Source organism: Vicugna pacos, chromosome 16 (genome assembly GCF_048564905.1).
Source record: "Vicugna pacos chromosome 16, VicPac4, whole genome shotgun sequence".
NCBI classification, from domain to species: Eukaryota; Metazoa; Chordata; class Mammalia; order Artiodactyla; family Camelidae; genus Vicugna; species Vicugna pacos.
The window spans coordinates 46,877,696-46,897,682 of record NC_133002.1 but is presented as its reverse complement, the minus strand read 5'-3'; the positions used below and the strand labels follow the sequence as shown (position 1 = coordinate 46,897,682).

The 19,987-nt window shown below is 52.4% G+C and overlaps 1 protein-coding gene, 2 long non-coding RNA genes and 3 other non-coding genes across 8 annotated transcripts; 2 read left to right on the top strand and 4 right to left on the bottom strand.

Moving 5' to 3' along the window:
- Positions 1 to 1,221: 1,221 nt before the first annotated feature.
- Positions 1,222 to 1,412, bottom strand: LOC116283747 (U2 spliceosomal RNA). Its single transcript, XR_004193457.2, has one exon. It is a non-coding gene; the product is annotated as a U2 spliceosomal RNA (small nuclear RNA).
- A 4,818-nt stretch (positions 1,413 to 6,230) lies between these two features.
- On the bottom strand, positions 6,231 to 6,421 carry LOC116283746 (U2 spliceosomal RNA). The gene has a single exon (XR_004193456.1). It is a non-coding gene; the product is annotated as a U2 spliceosomal RNA (small nuclear RNA).
- A 321-nt stretch (positions 6,422 to 6,742) lies between these two features.
- LOC140686166 (uncharacterized) lies at positions 6,743 to 8,524 on the top strand. The gene is made up of 2 exons (XR_012059752.1): positions 6,743 to 6,918; positions 7,371 to 8,524. It is a non-coding gene; the product is annotated as an uncharacterized lncRNA (long non-coding RNA).
- On the bottom strand, positions 8,448 to 17,902 carry LOC140686165 (uncharacterized). Of its 3 annotated transcripts, XR_012059751.1 has the most exons (5): positions 17,773 to 17,902; positions 14,619 to 14,700; positions 10,104 to 14,156; positions 8,942 to 9,745; positions 8,448 to 8,851 (listed from the first exon to the last, which is right to left on the bottom strand). It is a non-coding gene; the product is annotated as an uncharacterized lncRNA (long non-coding RNA). The 3 variants fall into 3 exon arrangements; XR_012059750.1 differs by having other exon boundaries at positions 10,104 to 14,700; XR_012059749.1 differs by lacking the exon at positions 17,773 to 17,902 and having other exon boundaries at positions 10,104 to 14,725.
- LOC116283748 (U2 spliceosomal RNA) lies at positions 14,897 to 15,087 on the bottom strand. The gene has a single exon (XR_004193458.1). It is a non-coding gene; the product is annotated as a U2 spliceosomal RNA (small nuclear RNA).
- A 100-nt stretch (positions 17,903 to 18,002) lies between the features above and the next one.
- On the top strand, positions 18,003 to 19,987 carry ARL4D (ARF like GTPase 4D). The gene is made up of 2 exons (XM_006217418.4): positions 18,003 to 18,129; positions 18,695 to 19,987. Exon 2 carries the CDS (start codon positions 18,790 to 18,792, stop codon positions 19,390 to 19,392), a length of 603 nt encoding a protein of 200 aa, XP_006217480.1. The 5' UTR covers positions 18,003 to 18,129; positions 18,695 to 18,789; the 3' UTR covers positions 19,393 to 19,987.

Genomic DNA, 19,987 nt, shown 5'->3' with positions numbered 1-19,987 from the left:
ACTGTTTGCAATAGCCAAGACACGGAAGCAGCCTAAATGTCCATCAACAGATGAATGGATAAAGAAGATGTGGTATATGTGTGTGTGTGTGTGTGTGTGTGTGTGTGTGTGTGTGTATGCATGTATGTATGTATGTATGTATGTATGTATATACACGGAATATCACTCAGCTTTAAAACAGTGAGATAATGTCATTTGCAGCAACATAGATGGACCTAGAGATTATCATATTAAGTGAAGTAAGTCAGACAAAGACAAATATCATATGATATCACTTACATTGTGGAATCTAAAAAAAAAAAAGTACTTACAAGACAAACAGACTCACAGACACAGAAAACAAGCTTCTGGTTATGAAAGGGGAAGGCTGGGAGTGGGGTAGGGAGGGTAAACTAGGAATTGGGGTTTAACAGATACACACTCCTGTACATAAAATAACAACAAGGGCCTCCTGTATAGCATCTATATAACACAGCGAACTATAGTCAGTATCTTGTAAAATAACCTATAATGGAAAAGAAATCAATGTATGTAATGTATATAATACAGAATCACTTTGCTGTACACCTGAAACTAACACAACATTGTAAGTCAACTATACACTTCAATCCCCCCCCCCCCCCCCAAAAAGCAGCAGCAAATACGGCAGCTTTGGCAGATCACGGAGTTTCAGGAGGTTCGGGAGGAGGAGGTTGGGAGGCTGAGAGATTAAACGAGGAGGGAGCAAAAAGAGACTGGTCCTGAAGGCTTCGCACATTAGCGTCAGCAGACATGTGACTGTGAACAGGTAGAACGCCCGTGGGGAAAAAGCTCGTCTTTTCTGCTCACCTCCAGCACTTCAAGCCCTGAGCTCTGCTCCTGCCGTGGCACTGCCGCAAACCTCCCGCCTCGCACGCGGGGTTCTGAAACTCTGCCTGTGCCTGGCTCAGAGCAGTGCTTTCTCCCGACACTGAACACGAAAAGACGCCCGACACTCTAAAGCTATCAAGCTACGTGAATACCGCCACTTCTACTGGGAGACTCGGAAGGTGGTTAAGAAACGGCTGCTCCTGAGCCAACCTTAAGACAACAGCCCACGCTGTGAAGTACTTTCAGCAACCCGCTTGTAGGCTGCGAGCGGCTTGCCGTTACGACGAAACTAAAAGCAAGAACCTCGAAAAACTACCGGCAGAGTTTCTACTAGCAAGTCTGCTTTTGGCATTACTATTTTATGTCCCCGAGACGGGGTGCACCGTTCCCGGAAGTACTGCAATACCAGGTCGATGCGTGGAGTGGACGGAGCAAGCTCCTATTCCAACTCCCTGCTCCAAAAATCCATTTAATATATTGTCCTCGGATAGAGGACGTATCAGATATTAAACTGATAAGAACAGATACTACACTTGATCTTAGCCAAAAGGCCGAGAAGCGATGCCTAGCGACCGTCCCTCGCCGCCACCGTCCTCCCTGCATCTCCATGCAACTCACGGTGAGCACCCTAACCCTCGGTCGACATTCCTGGCTCACTGTCCTGTGTAACTCCAGACCTGTGACGCTCCAGTTGTCTCCCGCATTCCTGGTCAATTTTCACATCCCTTTTTTGCTCCTGGGACCCCCAACCTTCCCCAGAGGAAGACTCGCTATTTGCATGCCCCGCCCTCCCCCGCCCCAGGGGCGTGTCCACACCGCCGTCTGGCCCCGCTCACGCTGCACCCCACCAACTCCGGGCGGAAGGCAGGGGGTTGCCGTTGGGCGGCGGGAGCCGGTTGGTGGAAGGAGTTGCGGGCCGAGAGCCGCCCGCGGGCTCCCGAAGTGAGTCGCGAAGCGAGTCGCGGAGACGTAGCTGTGCATCCGGGAGAGCAGTGTCCGCCGTGGACCGCCTGGCAAGGCCCGGCCCTTGGGCAGGAACCGTCGTGACTGTGCACCTGTCTCCGCTCCGCCCTCCTCCCCAAGCTCCTTAACTGAGACTCCGGGATCGCCACGAGGGTGGACAGTCTTTCCTCGGTTCTCCGCAAAGCCTGTAGTGTGAGCTGTAGGGACTGGGACACTAGCACAGTCGGCCCTTGCCCTAATGTCTCATCAGTTCTGTCCAGTCTGTGGGAAACGAGGGAAAGGAACCCTGAAGGCTCGACAGTCACGTGCCAGGCACTGCGCTGCATTCTTTGTTTGATAGGTTTGAACCCACTTGGATCCTGGAGACCCTAGAGCGGATTGACGCTGTTACCATCCTCATTTCACAGACGTGATCGCCAAGCCCAGAGAGGTGGAGACACTTGTCCAGAGTCACACAGCTAGTAGGCTGTTGACCTGCAGGACTGATCACCCTGCCTCAAGACAAAGCCCTGGTCTGGAGCAGAGGCCCCGCTAACTGATGGGATTCCACAGGACGGAAACCGTGAGAACAGGAAGTCGACCCCGGAGGGGAGGAGGGCTGCTGGTGGCACACACACGGGTTTGCTGGCGCCAGGTCTGTAGCACGGCGGCTCCCGTAAGGGCAGGTGGCATCTGGGGTCAGGTTCCTGCCTCACCCTGCCTTGGCTCTTGGCTCCCGGACTCTCTGCCCGCCTGGCTTTTTTCTCTTTTACGTGTTCTCCCGGAACCCTACCCACCCTCCCGACAGATTAGCTCCGAGGCCCTCTGTGGACATGCCCAGCAGGAGTCAGCCCTCCACTAGCAAACACTGGGGAGAAACAGCGTTTTGGCCAGATTGTTCTCTGAACCTTCATCTCCTCGCGGGAACCCCGGCCCTAAGAAAACCTAACGGGGCCTGTTCAGAGCAACTTCCCTCCCCACCCTCACCGGAGGCGCCCCCCGGTGCCCCAACCTGGTCTGGAGTTTCTAAGTAGCTGCGGCAGACCCGACATGTTTGTATAGGTGCTTTGCTTTGGCTGTAACCCTGCCTCCCCCACTCTCCGACCCTACCCTGCCCCCACCTCAGCTACTGGGAAGATTCCCACTCGGGCTGCGTTTTCCACCACTTAGATCAGTGCCCGGCACGGATATACTTGTGAAATGCAGGAGTCGATGGAGAAGGATTAAAGAAGATGACATGGGGAGGTGGTTCTGGCTTATACATGACTTGGTGTGACCTTTGTGCTATCTTGAACAGCCTGTCTTGAGGCCTAGCAAAAGTACATCGTTGCTTTCCTCTAACCACGGAAGAAAAGGGTGCATTGTCCAGAACTAAAGAATGTTGGTTTTGAAGAGAGAGACAGAGACCTCCCTTCCCGAGATGTCAATGCTAGGGCTTCTACGACGATGAGGCTCCCGTCCCAGGCGCCAAGGCCAGACTGGCTCCCTGTGCCCATGCTGATCTGTCTTTTTTGGAAACCTCAGAGGAATGTATCCCTGTCATGGTTTATGCTCTTTGCTGGGACAAGACAGAAAACTCTGCGGAACACCACCGTGCTTCCCTGGAGCAGCTCATCAGAGCTTGAGGGGCTGCCTCCCCCTCCCAGACTGTAGCTCTCAGTTTGGCTCTAACAAAACTCTCCTCTATTCTTCTTATAGATTAGCTTATTGATTGTTTCCATCCGCAATATCAACCAGCTCGCCCAGCCCCAGGGTGTGGGTGGGTATGATGACCGCCCTTCAGGCGTCCCCAGTACAAGACCTCTCTGCTTGGTTCCATGTTCCTCAGTGGTCACTTTATGGTTTCCCACCTATTTGGGAATCGCTGCCAAACTCACAGGTTATGAATTATACCTCAGTGCCATTTAAATATGCATTTCTTTCTTTTATAGGTAGGTGGTACATCTTTTTGTATGTGAAAAACCATAATTTATTATCTTTCCCGTGGACTGTGTGATCTTTGTCCGCGTTTTACTGAGTGGTTTGGTTTCTTCTGATCACATTCTCAGATTTCATTATAGAATACTGAGATAAACCCTGCCTGTGATACATCTGCAAATATTTTCCCCCAGTTTCATTCACCTTTTTTGACCTGTGCAGATATCAGTGCTTTGCAAACAGTTGACTTTTGGAGTCTGGGTCATAGCATGGAGTTGGGTCATCCTGGAAGTCGCTGAGACCCAGTGAAGAGTGCAGGAGGTTGATGGGGGGGGGGGTGCTTAATGCTTTGAAAAAGTTGAGGAAGGGAGGAAGCAAGGATGGGCTTGGCCAGTTAGAGGGAGGTTCTGAACAAAGATGGCGGCTAGAGGAGCCCCGAATCCCCCCATGCCTCAACCCTAGAGAGGGCCAGGCCTAGTGCCTCTCTGAGTTCAGGACTGAGGGCCCATTCTGGACTCCATTGCTGCCACAGTGGCCCTCTGTTCATGTGCCCATCGTGCCAGACCCGGGGGGACCAGCTATACGTGCTGGTGGAGTCATCGTGTACATTGCTTGTCCACTGCCTCTCCTCCTCCTGCTCAGGCTCCGTCCCGGCATGTCAAGTCCATCACAGGATGGCTGCTGCCGCCGCCCCCTTCTCCAACTGTCCCCTGGACATTCCTTTTGGGATCCCCTCTGACCTCTCATCCCCTAGATGCTGAAGGCCACTCGAGCGCCCTTCCTGAATGCCTGTCCTTCCTTGGCCTCAGGCACTCTAAGGTCTTGTGGGTTTTGTTTTGTTTTGTTTTTTCCTCCCAACCCCCATGCTGGATCCTTAGGGACAGATAGGTTTCGGATTTCAGAATTTTTCAGATTTTAGAAATACGGGCTGTTTCTATGAAACACTCTAGTTACAATCAAGCACGTTAATATCTCTGCATCAAATGACGTGAATGTTCTCAACAAGCAGGATACAAAGAAACTAATGCCTTGCAACAACTGAGGGTGTATTTTGCTGAATCGTGAGTGTGGTCAATTCCTGAACTGACCGGAAGGGATTTCAGGAATTTCGGATTAGGAAAGTCATGTGCACTCATAATGAATTGTTGCTCTGTTTTCTCCAGGGGAGACTATCAACTTTCTCAGAGCAGGGCCTGTCTTTTTTTATACCCGTGCACCTGTCACTGGGTCTTAGCACACGGTAGCCACTCCATACATTATTTCTTGAATGAATAAACCCTAATTCATACCATTCCCTGGAATCTGATCTCGTGTGTATCTAGGGGTGGGGTGGGGGCGGATGCCTTGGGAGGAGAGGTGTACGCCTCCACTCTCTTTTCGAGTCGAAAACTTCTACAAGCACCCTCTTTTCCTTTCCACCCTCTACCCCGAGCAAATCCCTAGACTGAGAAGTTCAAATAGGATGATCACCCACTGTGTATGAATCATGTTTTAAATTTTTCTATACGTTGAATGCTTGACATCTTGCGGGCCTGCTGGCCTGGAAGAGACTGCCCCTCTCAGGACTAGCTAATTCCTAGAGATGCAACCGACTTGCCTTGGGAGCCTGCTGTCATGGGCAAACCAACCTTCCAGCACGCATATCTGCAACTGCCCCCTCTATGTACGCTCACACTCCAGCTAGTCAGTCCCCTGAGCTCTGCTGTCTGACAGCTAGAGAGCAGCCCCATATATAGCCCAAGGCCCACGGAATCCCATGGAACCCTATTCCAATTGTCCAACCCTAACCTTGCTCAAACTTTCTTACCCTGCCTTTGTCCCCTCCCCCCTCCCCCCTCCCCCCTCCCCCCTCCCCCGGCCATGCTTTCTCTTCTCCTGCCTCCCATCCAAGCAGGCTGAGGCCCTACGTGGCTCTCTGCATGGTGTGGACGGCACGTGCATCTTCCCTTACGAACTGTAAGTAACAATAAAACTTCAGTGGCCCTGACCTCTCTCCTTGTTAGTCACCAGTAGAAGTGAAATCCGAGGGCAATCAAAACACACGTAAGTGAAACAAGCCGGGCGATTATTGTGGCTCTCCCCGGGAGCTGCCAGCTAGGATCTTTCCTCCATCTGTTGAATCAGAAAACTTTTAAGAGGGGAGTAACATTACAAAAAGTGTGAAGCCAGAGGACTAGAGACTACAGACGTGAGACTCGAGCTGGTGTTCTCGCCCGCTCCCTCTGGGAGCCCGCAGCGGAAACCAAGAACCTCAGAAAGCTGTTACTCGCAGAGCAAGAAAGATAGGGTAGGCCCTACAGCCCCCGAGAACCGTTGAGCGAGAACGAAAAAACGGTCCGGGACCCACCGAGCTACGAAAAGTAACAGCCTCGGCGCGTCTGCACACTATCGCAGTGGAAACACCGCTCTAGCCACCAGTTCGAAGACAACATTCGGAAGACGCCTGCGGCCGTCAAGCCATCGCCGAGAGAGCTGCTAAGCACGTTCCGGTCTGCCTTTGGTTGACTCAGTTGTTTCCCCCGGAGGGGTGCACCGTTCCTGGAAGTACTGCAATACCAGGTCGATGCGTGGAGTGGACGGAGCAAGCTCCTATTCCAACTCCCTGCTCCAAAAATCCATTTAATATATTGTCCTCGGATAGAGGACGTATCAGATATTAAACTGATAAGAACAGATACTACACTTGATCTTAGCCAAAAGGCCGAGAAGCGATACTGGTCGACCCGCCCTCCCCGCTACCGTCCTCCCTGCACCCATATTCAACTCACGGTGACGAATCTCCTGCTCACTCGAGGCCTCAATTCCTGTGCCTCCTTGACTTTACTGTGAGTATCACTGCACTAGAGACTTCTGCAGCTTTTTTATTCCCTAAATTGTAATAGAGAAATTGTGTGTATGTTGCGGCTTCGTCCTTCTCGGGCTGAAGCGCCATCTCTAATTTGCATGGTCCGCCCTTTCCCGCCCGAGGAGGCGTGGCTACGAGGGCCGACTTCCCCCGCTCGGGACCGCCCCTGGGCGCCCAGAGCTGAAGCGGCTGGGCTTGAGGGGGCGCTCCTCTTTGATACAAACGGAAAGAAAAGACAGGCAGAACTGGAGAGGAGGATACAGGGCGGCCAAGGGGCCTGTGGAAGGACCTGCTGCCCGAGAGGTTTCCCGAAGACAAGGTCCCAAGACATATTCGCTAGAAGTGCCCAGACTGCAGTGTGTTAGGTAGGCCTCCGCCGGCGGAAAGACGAGCTCCGTGTGGTCGGAAGAGGGGCTCATCCTGAGTCCGGGGAGCGGGACGTCTGGAGCGGGGCTTCCCGGAGCCGGCAGGGTAACCTCTTTGCGAGGCGGCAGGCGGATGGGCAGGGCCAGGCAGGGCAGCTGGAGGGATTCTCTCCAAGCCCGGCACCTGCGTCTTTTCGGTGCTTCTACCAATGGACCATATCCTGGGCTTCGTACAGAAAGCTCCCTCTGCCTGAGACTTCGTGTGCCTACACCTTCTCCTTACCTAGCCACTTCTTACGCAGATCCTCTGCGCTCCGCTGGGCTGTCACTTCCTCCAGGAAGCCTTCCTTAAGAGCTCTTCCGCACCCCACCCCCAGTCTGATTAGCCGCCCTCCTATATAGTTCATCCCACCCCGTCATTCATTTCAAGTACACCATTCACCACCCTTTAGGTCAATTCTTTATCGTCTCCACTGAAATCTGACATCACTGACGGCGGTGACCCTGGTCGGCACTTATCTCTGGATCCCAGCTCTAGCCCAGTGCCCGGCCTGTAGTAATAGGCGCACAGCACGCGTTTGTTGAGTGAATACAAGATGCACAGAACAGACTGAATCAAAGAAGCAATGAGGAGGAGGGGACTGGCCCGATCCAGGGGTGAAGAGGGAAGATGTGCCCAGGGTGGCAGGACACCAGAGAGGAGACGACTGCCAGGGATGCTCTGGGCATCCAGACCAGTCAGTGCAGCCGGGCCTCTGGCCAAGTGGGGATAAAGCTTCCCAGCGGCACAGTTTCTCCGTGCCAAAGGCTGCTGGCTCCCGCAGTCAGCATTTACCTTTCCCATCCTCCTTCCCAACAGAACTTCGCTTTAGTTGGGGAGTTTCTATTTCTTTCATTTGATCTCGGAAATGCCAGCAGGTATCATGGAGGTAAGACTGAAACCCAGTCGGTCATTTCACCCTGCAACACACACGGCCTGATGCCAGGTGCTGCCTGGGCCCCTCCCAGTGCCCGCCCCTGCGCGGACCACCCTACCTGTATTAGCTCATTTAATTCCCTCAGTGGCTCCATGTGGTGGTTATCGTCGTCATCGTCGTCGTCGTCGTCATCATCGTCATCGTCATCGTCATCCGGGGCCAGGACTAGGGTGAGGCCAGTGAGGAACTTGCCTTGGGGGGAACACTGAAGGGAGTGCCAGCCAAAAAACACTCTTCGGTAATCAAGATAAATCATATTTTAGCACAACTCATCTTATCTTGTGTATCAGGTGATCGAGCTGTTTATGTTGATTACTGGGCTTTTGGGGGCTCCCTTAAACTTTTTGGCCAAGGCAAGTGTCTCCCTCCTCTCCCTCCGCTCTAGTCCCCGCTTGGTTTTTCTCCTCCCCGTTCTGCTGCCCTGAGCCGTCACAGCTACCGGCCGCCTGTAGCCAGGGAGCACTGGAACCGTGGTCCGCCCTCCTCGAGATGTGCTGTAAGTGAAAACTACCTATGGGATTTCGAAGAATTAGGATTCAAAACTCCAAGATATCTCAGTAATTTTTATATTAATCACAGACTGAAGTCATAGTTTAGATATCCTCAGTTAAATAAACAACGAAACTGAATTCCACCTGTCTCTGTATTTTTCTCCTGTGTCTAAGAAAATTTAAAGTTCCACGTGTGACTCACGTATTTCTAGTGGAAAGCACTGTCGTAGACTGAAGTGCCGAGAGGCTGAGCGGCTTGCCAGAGGTCACGCAGCTGAACGGGAGCACAGTCAGGGTTTGCATTGGAGCGGCCTGCTAACTACACGGGGCCTCCGTTTCTTTAAACTGGAGAATGGGGAGAATGACAGTGCCGCTCAGGTTCAGGGGACTTGTGAAGCTACACGTGGGAATGCGAGTCCACGGGAATGACTTAATACGTGCGCTCTGGGGAAAGTCACTTCTTGGCTGTAAAAGAGAGGTAATTCCGTCTTACAGTGCTGTGAAGTACCTCCACCTACCCCCCACTTAGCGTTCCTGTTTCACACCCCACTTTACCTGGTTTCATTTTTCTGCCGGCTGCCAAGTCGTTATTGACACCCATGGTTGCCACATGACACAGATATGCATGCAGATACAGACGTACGGACACCTAGATCTAGCCGTAAATTCACAAACACGCAGACGGCATGGCTGCACTGCCTTTCACCTGGATGGTACAGAGTTTGATTGCTGTTCTATCCTCAGCACCCAGGACAGTGCTCGGTACGTCTGTCCTTGGCACTCGATCAATGTTTGTTGAACGAACGGAAATGAGGGTCAAATGACACGATATCCAATGTGCTTAGCCTGCGCCTGACATGACTCTGAAGGCCTCTCGTTGTCCCACGATCTCTGTTCAGATCTGTGTGTATCAGGCCGTCTGACGCCCACTCATTTGGTTTCCCTGAGGAGGGGGTTGCTGTGGTCCAAATACCCCAAGTGTTCCTCTCTCTCTCTCTCTCTCTCTCTCTCTCTCTCTCTCTCTCTCTCTCTCTCTCTCTCGTCTCCTCCTGTGTCCTGCCTGCTGTTCTGGCCACTTTCACACGTGCTCCGGTCCCCATCCTGGGTTGGACGCACCCTGAGGGCAGGAACGGCTTCTGGCCTGCCCTTGTCTCCACCCGCCCGCCTGCCTGTGTCACGTCAGTTATGGGCGATTGATGACAAAACAAGTAGAGTAAGGATAAGTATTTGCAACCCAAACCACAGAAAAAGTACTTATCTTTCTACTATATAAAGAGCTCCTGGAAGTTACTATAAAAGACCAACCATTCAATAGGGAGCAAACGGGTGAATGCCAGGCGTTGCAGTATTTTCCAGTTCCTAGGAAACAAAAAAGCGGTTCTTCAGCCGACGTCTTGTATGAAATAAAAACTACACCGCGATGTAAGTTTTCCCCACCCCTCATCCCCCCACCCCCACCTGGGCTGGCTGCGGACCCTCCTGGCTGCCCTGACCCCCGACAGGCAGCTCGCTTCCAGGTCGGGAGGCCAACAGGAGCCTTGGATCAAGGAGTTCCAATTCACAGGCCGAGACACTGGGGCCGTGTTTCAGCGCCGCCGTGTGTGAGCCAGGCCCTGCCTCGGGCACATTCATGGTCATCATCTCACTTTACCTTCACGGTCGCCGGGGGACGTGTTTCATCCCCACGTCTCAGAGGGAGAGGGGCTGCCTGACTCACCCACGACGCTCCCAGAGGCCTTCCAAGTCCAGAGCTCTTCCCACGAGGCCAGGCGGCCCCGACTGTCAGACGCAACCCTCGGCTCGTCCACTCCTTTCCCTGACAGTGATTTGCTGAGCGTCTCTGATGGGCCAGACCTGTTAGGGGTTGGGGACGGCACGAACAGACCTCTGTCGTAGATTTGCAGGAGACCATTTAAAGTCCTCCTCATCAGGGAAAATATACAGCCTTTCGGGGAGCTTTCCAGTCATCTGTTCCAGACCCTTGCTGCTCAAAGCGTGGTCCACGTACAGCAGCGGCCGCACCACCCGGGAGCTGGTGGGAGACGCAGAACGCAGGCAGCAGGCCGACCTCCGCTCCCAGTTTGGTAGGGCCGCCGGAACAAAACGCCACAGGCCAGGGGCTCAAAGAACAGAAATTTATTTCCTCACAGTTCTGGAGACTGGAAGCCCCCCGTCGGGGCGCCCGCCTGAGAGGGTTCTGGTGAGAGCGCTCTTCTTGGCTTGCAGATGGCCGACTTCTCTCCGTGTCGTCACGTGTTGGAGAAAGCAGCAGCTCTCCGGTGCCTCATCTCACACGGGGACTCACCCCAGTAGGAGCCCCGCCTCCCCGTGACCTCGTCTAAACCTCACTGCCTCCCAAAGGCCTCATCTCCAAACAGGGCTTCAGTAGGTGAACTTCGGGGGCGCGGTTCAGTCCGTCACCCCTGGTGAACCAGAATCTGCATTTTCATGAGGTCCACAGGGGACTCGTGTCCACGTTAAAGACTGAGGAGCCACGCTTGAGGTCACACACGCTGGAAAAGAAACGGCAGTTGGTGGTCAATTTGTACACGTCACTTTGTATCTTCTCTGAGGAAGGTTAAACTGACTCCCCGGGCCAACTTTTTTTTTTTTTTTTACTGGTTGAGATAAACTTAGAGCTGCTAAGAGGTAAGTATTTTCATCCCATTTTATAGAAGAGGTTGAAGCTGAGAGACATAAGGAATCTGCCCCGAGGGCTCAGTGGGAAATGTTAAGGCTGGGATTGGAACTCATCTTCCAAGCCAGCGGTCCTTATAGTACAGTTAGTCCCCGGCCTGCGCAGCATCCGTATCACCACAGGACTTGTCAGAGATCCTGAGCCCGAGAGCCCAAGACCGACTGAGTCGGAAACTCTGGAAGTGGCCCGAGCAATCTGCTTTCATCCAGTCCTCCGGGTGATTCTGACGTAGCCTCAAATCTGAGAACCACTATTCGAACCTACACTCCTTACGACGTAGGCCAGACAATCATGGCTGACTTGGCAGAGAAATCTCCTGTCAAGTAAAAAAACTGAATCAAACATATAAGGTCACTGGGGATTGGCCCCTGTTGTGACAGCTCCGAGGAGCCCAGCAGCTTGGACAACGGGGCGGTGGGCACGTTCCCTTCGGGCCGTGGGTCTGGCTCTCTCCCCTCGCCTCTGCCCCGCCGCCTCTCTCTAGTTCCGTTGTCCCTCCCCTTGGAGCTGTTGCTTCCGGGGGCATTATCACCCTCCCTGGGGCTCCAGTTACTGTTTCTTGCCAATCCCCCCAGTCCCCTGCTCCAGCCGAGGCCTCCCCAAGTGTCAGGCTCCGTGCAGAGGGATGCTGTTCCCGAGCCAGCTTCGTCTGCGCCGAGATGCTGAGGTTTGCGGCAGAGAAAGCGTTTATTCACAAGGCAGCCAAGTGTGGAGACAGACAGACAGGAGAACAAATCTCAAGTCTACTCCCGCAACGTCAAGGGGCTTGAGATCTTTGTGGGATAAAGAAGCAGGTTTGGTCTCAGGACTGGGGAAGGGGGATTGGAGGCCAGGAAGAGGTGAGGTAACCCGTGTTCTGCACCAGCTTAGCTGAGTTTCATGCTTCTTCATGGGAAGCTCGTTAAAAAAAAATTTAAAAAACGGAGGGGCTTAGCAAGATCCGAGGGTGGAGTTTTCATCCCTCTGATGTCAAATAGTTGTTCATCCCACACCTGCGCGCGCCCGACTTCAGGGTCTGTGGGCCCAGCCGGTCCTAGCCAGCTTGAAATGGACAGGAGCTGACTCCAAGTTCCCGGAAAGCAACCGAAGCCCCTGTTACCACAGGGACCCGTAGGTCAGAGGTGTTATCTGTCGGGCTGGTTGAGAGGAGTCAAAAAATAACTAAGGCACGCTTGGTCAGTGAAGGCAGGTTACAAGCCAAGGGGTTTTTAGAAAGCTCTTCCTTCCCTTACCTGTATTACGAACTCAAGAATTTCTGTTGGTCACCAGTTTCTGTTAACCCTTTGGGGCACGGTTTCACATCTGTCCCCGCAGACACCACCACATGGCTGCAAGTGAGCTCCTCGAACCTTCCCCGCCCTGCAGCCTCCTCCTGCCTCAGCTTGCCCTGCCCCTGCCATTAGGCCCTCAGAGGAAAGCATGGGAAATGTAATTGACACGACATTTCCCGCTCAAATGATGTCCCTTTAAATATGATCTCACCTCCAGGGAAAAACTTGAAAGGGTGGATTTTTTTCTTCTCAACCTCAAACTGTAGGAAAGGCCCTGTTTGAGAGGAAGACTCCAGGGGGCAAAGCAACCCGTACAGCTTCACCCCCTACTCCTCCAGTGCTCTTCAGGGATCAGGCAGTGACAGACACATCCACCAGGGGACAGCATCTGCTCCTTTCCAGCCCTTGGCTGGGCCTGGCACTTGGTTTAGGGGGGAGTTCCCTCTGAAAGGGCGTCCGGTAGGGGAAAAGGTACCTGAAAGGCCCTGTCACACTTTTTTTTTTCTTTTCATGCTCATTCTCAGAAGTAGGTTGTGTTTTCCCCATTTTATGCTTAAGAGGCAAAGCAAAGCTGGGGGTTGAAATATGGGACCTGTGATTCCCAGGCTGCAGCTGCTCCCGGGCATCCGCTTCTCCCCCTCCCCACCCTACTCCTGCAGACCGTTCTCTTCCCTTCGCTTGCCACTCAGACAGGGACTTGGTTGGGATGCTGCGGAGACAAGGATGTCCCCAACCGTTTCCTAGGTGAGCTCCACCCACCCTGTACCGTCCCCTGCTCTAGCGCGTGGGTTGTCCTCGGGAAAGGGGTAGGGAATCCATAAGCGCCTCCTACACACCGAGGAAACCGAGGCTCCCAGGGGAAAGTGGCTTTTCCAAGCCAGTCTCCTGGTGAGGGACTGGACTCACGAGGACTCTCAGCCCAGGGTTTCAGCCCGCCAGGCCTTGAAGGGGGGGGGGGCTCTCTCCCCCGTGTCATTTCTCCCATGGCTTCTGTTATTCTCCTCCAAGAAACCCCTTCTCCCCAGTGAAGGTCTGAGAGTTCAGTCCTACCCAGACCTTGCCTAGAGGTGCAGGGCTTTACAGGCATTCCCTGCCGACCCCCACCAAGGTCTCAAGGATCCCAGAGCAGGAGACCTCCAGCTACGGATGGATGCCCCTGGAGTACCTGTAATCATTCCATCACGCAGTCGTGAATTCCCACCAGATTTCCCGTCCTGATTGCCTACAGTGCGGCAGGCACAGTGGCTGGGCACTGTGGAGCTGTGGATGGGAAGAACCAGCCCCTGGGCTCAGCGCTTAGTCTGGTGGGGAGACAGCTCTGAGGAAGGACGTTCACTCAGCAGCTGGCATCTGACCCAGCTGGGCGAGCCAACGCGGGGAAGCGGGTAGGTCCCAACTAGTCTGTCCCTCTGTCTGGAATGCTTACCTTTCTCTTTGTCACTGAAACCTCGGCTCTAATGTCGCAATGGAGAGCCTTCATGAGCCATACCCCTCCCCCATGTAGAGGAGTTCCCTCCCGCGGTCCCTGTCTAGCACATCTCCCTCTTCTGTTTTCCTTCATGACACGTATCACCATCTGCAATTAACTCCTGCAGTTATTGCCTGTCTCTCCCCTCTCCCCTCTCTAGCGTGTACTCCATGAGGCAGGTCCTCATCCATTTCACCGAGTGCCGTGTGCTCAGAAGCTACAGCGGTGCCTTCAACCTAGCAGGCACTCCATGAACATGTGAATGCTCAATGTAGGAATGGTAGAATGGTCTCTGCAGCCAATCCTCCACGCTCTAGGTCCTGGGCTGAGCTCCTGTGGGGAGAAAAGGCTACAGCTACAGATGTGAGGCTGTCAAGACCTACTGCGGTAGGTCCGCAGTATTCGTGCTGCTATGACAAGCTGGGCCCTTCGTTCCCTCTGACCCTCCTCATTCCCATTTGTTCATTAACACCTTCCCTGGCTGACACAGAAGATGAAGGTTGGGGTGAGAGTGCCACTTTCATCTCCTTTATCAAATAATCAAGTGACAATTTCCTTCTTGAGTGTCAGGCCCAGGTGTAAGAGAAATGTTAAAGAATTTCCAAGACTGTAGACCAGTCACAAGACAACCTGCGTTCTCAGTTTCCACGTGTCCCTCTGTTCCTCTTCTCCCTTTCATAGCATTGGTTCAAAGCTAAGTTTGGCTAATTTCTAGTTAGGCGAGCTAGGACAAGTTACTTAATTTTCTTGTGGTTTAGTTTAGTTGTTGTTGTTGTTTTTAATAAACACACTTACTACTTGGGTCGGATTGTGCGTTTAGGAAAGTTAAAGCAAACTTTCCAGAGCAGAGAACCTTTCTTGTTGAACTCCATCAAACCTACAACAGAGAGCAAAGGTATTAAAAAACAAAGCATTTCCCTTTCACACCATATAAAAGCCCAAGTTAAAAAAACAAAAGAAACTAACAGGACCTGCACCGGTAAAAAAAAAAAAAAAACAAAAACACGCCATATTTGAAAGATCACGGGAAGAATGCAAACCGGAACACACTCAAGTCTGCCGTTCACGCTTCATACGAGCGCACCGTTCCTGGAAACACTGCAATACCAGGTCGATACGTGGAGTAGACGGAGCAAGCTCCTAGTCCAGCTCCCTGCTCTAAAAATCCATTTAATAATTTGTTCTCAGGTAGAGAACGTATCAGATATTAAACTGATAAGAACAGATACTACACTTGATCTTAGCCAAAAGGCCGAGAAGCGATAGCTAATGGACCGCCTTCGCCGCCACCGTCCTCTCTGCCATCCACATTGAAGTCACGGTGAGCAATGTCACCCCAGTCGACATTTCTGGCTTTCTGTCCTGTGTAATCTCCAGGCCACTGAAGTTGTAGTTGTCCTCCACATTCCTGGTCAACTTTCGCTCCAACCTCCTTTTGGCCCCCCCCACCCCGCCTCCATCTTTCCCGGAGAACGAGCCTCTGTTTGCATGCCCCGCCCCTCTACGCCCAAGGGACGTGGCCACCACGGTGCCACCTTGGTCCCGCTCCGCCCCTGGCCTCGCGACTCCGGCACCACAGATCTGAAGAAGACGGCGGGGAGCTGGAGGCAGCCCCGCCCGTGGCACAAATACCAGCTCCTGGCTCAAGACGGGTGCTACATGAACTTATGAATGCTCAATGTAGGAATGGTGGAATGCTCTCTGCAGGCAGTCCTCCCATGCACCAGGTCCTGGTTTGTGATCTTGTGGAGAGAAAGAGTTTCAGAGATCAGGGTGCCAGGAAAGAAAACTCTCATTAATGGAGGAAGTCTCCTAGGGCCCAGGCTGTGTCTTGGAAGTGGGGACTGGCGTTGCCATTTAAAGGAGTCTGGGTTGGGGTAGGCCCACTGCCTGGTGCTGCCCTGACAAACTGGGTCCCTTTCTTCACCCCTACCTTGCCCCACCTCTTCCTTCCCATTTGTTGATCAACACCTTCCCTAGTAAACAGAAAAGACAAAGGGTGGGGTGAGATTGCCAGTTTCATCTCCTTCATCAGATAATCAAGTGACAATTTCCCTCTTGGGTGTGAGGCCCAGGAGAGGTAGGAGAAAGGTGAAAGAAGTTTCGAAGACTGTGGACAAAACAGAAAAAAACTCTTATGTTTTTAGTTTCCATGTGTTGTCTGTTTCTCTGTGTTGTGGTTTCACAGCCATTACAGCATTTGTTCAAAGCCAAGTTTGGCCAATTTCTGGCTGGGTGACCTTGGACAAATGACAACTTTTCTGTGTTTTGGTTCTTCTTTTTAGAATAACCATCCTTGCTACAGGGTTTGAGTTGTGTATTAAAAAAGGAAAAGTATGCAAAGTTCCTTGACTGCAGCTTGGCATTCAGTGGCCACTCAAAGGGCTAGTGGTTCTCAACCTCTTGGCCTGCTCTGTCTTCCCCCTCTTAACTCAATTCCACTCCTGTGCATTAGCTCCTGCTGCATTCTGCCACCCCCCAATGTAGAGGCGTAACAAACTAATTACCTAAGGTCTTGATCTCTTCAGGGATTTGAGGAAGCTCCCTGCCTTGCTTGGGGGGAAACCAGGTGGCTGGTTTTGGAGCAGGGAGGGGAAGAGAAGGCAGCAAGGCAGACTGGTGCTAAACAAATGGGAAACTAGTGGGCAGGAAGGGCTAGGTCCTCCTATCAGGCAATGACTTCCCCTCCCTTTTTTCCAGTCCCCCTTTTAAAAAGTTAATACTGAATTACGAAGTAAATGCCAAAATCCAGCTTCCTTGTAAGAAATGGAAATACTAGTTACAATTTCATTCTCCTTTGATCCCCCTCCCAACCTTCAATTTCACCTACCTCCCTGCAGGTAATCACTATTATCCTTTGGTTACACTGCCCTTTTGTGACATCTCCTCCTCTTCAGGGTTGCCCAGACTGTATCAAGCTGTAATGCCTGGGGAGATGAGACTCAGTCCTGTTCCCCTCCCAACAAATCCTACACAGGACTAATTAACTTCTAGAAACCTTTCCAGAAGTATCTAGTTGACACTTTCTCTCCCTCTTCTGAAGTCTTACTTGTTCTTTCTCATGATTTACAAAGTCCCAGTTTTCCCTGTCAGTGGCCAGGCTTGTCTCTGTCAGTAGAGTATAAGCCCTCAGGCCAGGTCCTGTCTGCACATCCTCTATGTATGTCCCTATGTTCTCTCTGGCTCATACAGAGCTCACAGCATGTAACGAGGTCAACAAACACTCTGTTAATTGAAGAAGGATTCTGTCTTTATTTTATTTTTTTATTGAGTTATAGTCAGTTTACAATGTTGTGTCAATTTCCAGTGTAGAGCACAATTTTTCAGTTATACATGAACATACATATATTCATTATTGCATTCTTTTTCACCGTGAGCTACCACAAGATCTTGTATATATTTCCCTGTGCTATATAATATAATCTTGTTTATCTATTCTATATATACCTGTCAGTAGCTACAGATTTCGAACTCCCAGTCTGTCCCCCCTCCCATTCTGTCTTTATTGATTTGAACAATGGAGGCCCTCAGGGGGTCTGCTGCCTGTGGTCACTCTGACCAGCAACTGGGGAATTTCTGCTGAGAATCTCCCTGAAGACAGATTGGATAGGTAAATGGTGAGGAGCCCAGGCACTAGATTCAGATAGATCCTTGCTCAGACACTTAACTAGCTATGTGTGACCTTGGACAAGTCATTGAGACCTTTAGAGCTTTCTTCACCTATTGTAATGGAGACAACACCAGTCCCTACCTCATGGACTGTTGTGAGGATCAATAGAGGTAGTGGGTTTAGGCTGTTTTATGACGTTCCAGATTCACACCGAATTAGGAAAGAGAAAGGAGGAAGACTCGTCAGTATCTCTCGAGTAGACCATGGAGGAGGGAGCGTACCGTGAGGTGACAATTTCTGCCTGGGGGAGGCGGGGTGCGGTGGTATCCAGCTATTTACCTCTCCTCCGGAGTCAAACGCTGTCACACGTGTTCCTTTTACCCTTCCCACCTTCATCCCGGATTAATCCCGAGTTTAATTCCAAATATTAGAATATAGTAGAAAAGATCAAATAAAACAGTCACCAACTGAGCGGATGTCCATCACAGTGTGGTTGGGATTGCAGTCCGTTTATCTCCAACGCCCCGCCCTGCCCCGCCGCCGCAAGGCCACTGATTGGCCCGCGCCTCGTGACGTCACGCGAAAGGTTTAAGGCCGAGCACCCGGGACCGCTCCGCAGTGCCGGCGCGCTGGAGGCAGCGGGGAACGTCGCGTGGCTGTCCCGCAGGGGATTGGGGAGAACGCAGCTGACGGGAGGTAAAGGGGCTGTTCAGACCGGGTCAAGGCGACGGTCCCGGTGCGGGGCTGGAGGAGCTGGAAACTGCGATCGGAGGAGGGCGGGCAGTGGAATGTCGCGGGGTGGTGGGAAAGGGTCGCGGTGTAAGGAGGGGCGTGTCAGCCACCAGGGGATGTGGAGAGCGGGTGGGAGTGGGCCTTACTCTCGGGTCTCAGCGCTCGCAGCCTGATTCTTAATTTGGAGCCGCTGCCCCACTCGCACGTTCCCCCGAGGATTCTCGCCTAGGCAACAGGGTTCGCGGTGCCTCTTATCGCTCCACAAGCTCGGAAGCTGACCATCCGCCGCTGGATGGAAGCGTCGCTCTCCATCCTCCATGTCCTGGGACCTGGGGGTTTCTCTAGGTCTCATCGCTCCTGACAGGGGCCCCAGAGAGGGGGAAGTACAGGAGAGTCTCTGTTTTACCTGCAGCTGCTTAAAGAAAAAAGAAAAAATGGACAGCTGATTTAGGAAATGATCGAGAGTTGCAAATTTCATGTTTATTATTAAACATCTCTTTTTTTTCTCTCATGACCTTTCCATGTTCAGATAACCCAGCTGTGGTCCCCAGAGCCTTCAATTTCAAGGCTTCCTCCCTGCCTCTACTGTTAGCCCCAAGACCTGCACCTTAGCCAGAGTTCATCATGGGGAACCACCTGACTGAGATGGCGCCCACCGCCTCCTTCTTGCCCCACTTCCAGGCCCTGCACGTTGTGGTCATTGGGCTGGACTCGGCTGGAAAGACTTCCCTTCTTTATCGTCTCAAGTTCAAGGAGTTTGTCCAGAGTGTCCCCACCAAAGGCTTCAACACAGAGAAGATCCGGGTGCCCCTGGGAGGGTCCCGTGGCATCACCTTCCAAGTGTGGGACGTTGGGGGACAGGAGAAGCTTCGACCGCTGTGGCGCTCCTACACACGCCGGACAGATGGGCTAGTGTTTGTGGTGGATGCTGCTGAGGCTGAGAGGCTGGAGGAGGCCAAGGTGGAGCTACACCGAATCAGCCGGGCCTCGGACAACCAAGGTGTGCCTGTGCTGGTGCTGGCCAACAAGCAGGATCAGCCTGGGGCACTGAGTGCAGCCGAGGTGGAGAAGAGGCTGGCAGTCCGAGAACTGGCTGCTGCCACACTCACCCACGTGCAGGGCTGCAGTGCTGTGGACGGGCTGGGCCTACAGCCAGGCCTCGAGCGCCTGTATGAGATGATCCTCAAGAGAAAGAAGGCTGCACGGGTGGGCAAGAAGAGACGGTGACCTGAGGCTGCCCCGTCCTCGCTGGAGGGGTCTCTACACTTGGACAGCCAGGCAGAGCCTGTTGGACCCCTCACTCAGCACCAGGGTGCAGGGCCTGTCCACCTCAATGAAGGACCAAGCTGCACACTGGGGGTCCTGTTTTGGGGCAGCACTGGGGGAGCGTGATGGGAGATGAGATGTCTTCTCGCAACCACCCCTCATCCTTACTTCTGGAGAAGTGAAGGCTGCAGGACTGTGGAGGCTTAAATGTAAACTGACTCTACCTCGACCCTGTTTCCTGTTTTTCTTCTCTGGCTTTTTGATTAGCTGTGTTGGGGAGGGCAAAGGAAAGTTGCTGGGAGGATACATTTGGAATGAACAAGAACTAGCTCTCGGCTCTCACCGCTCCCCAACTGGAGTCTCCCCAGGTTGCTTTTCTAGGGGTGCCAGTCACAATACTCTATATTTTTGTGTGTGTATGAAAGTGCCAAGAATTCCTCCTTACCTTTGTAGATTCACAACCATTTTTATAAGCCATGTGTGTCCTCTATTATTATTGACTATTTTTTAGCATTTGCTTATAAGTTATTAAAGACTGATGATGCTGTAGCTCTAA

Coding starts and splice junctions, on each gene's coding strand:
- ARL4D (XM_006217418.4), top strand. CDS start 18,790: ATGGGGAACCACCTGACTGAGATGGCGCCCACCGCCTCCTTCTTGCCC.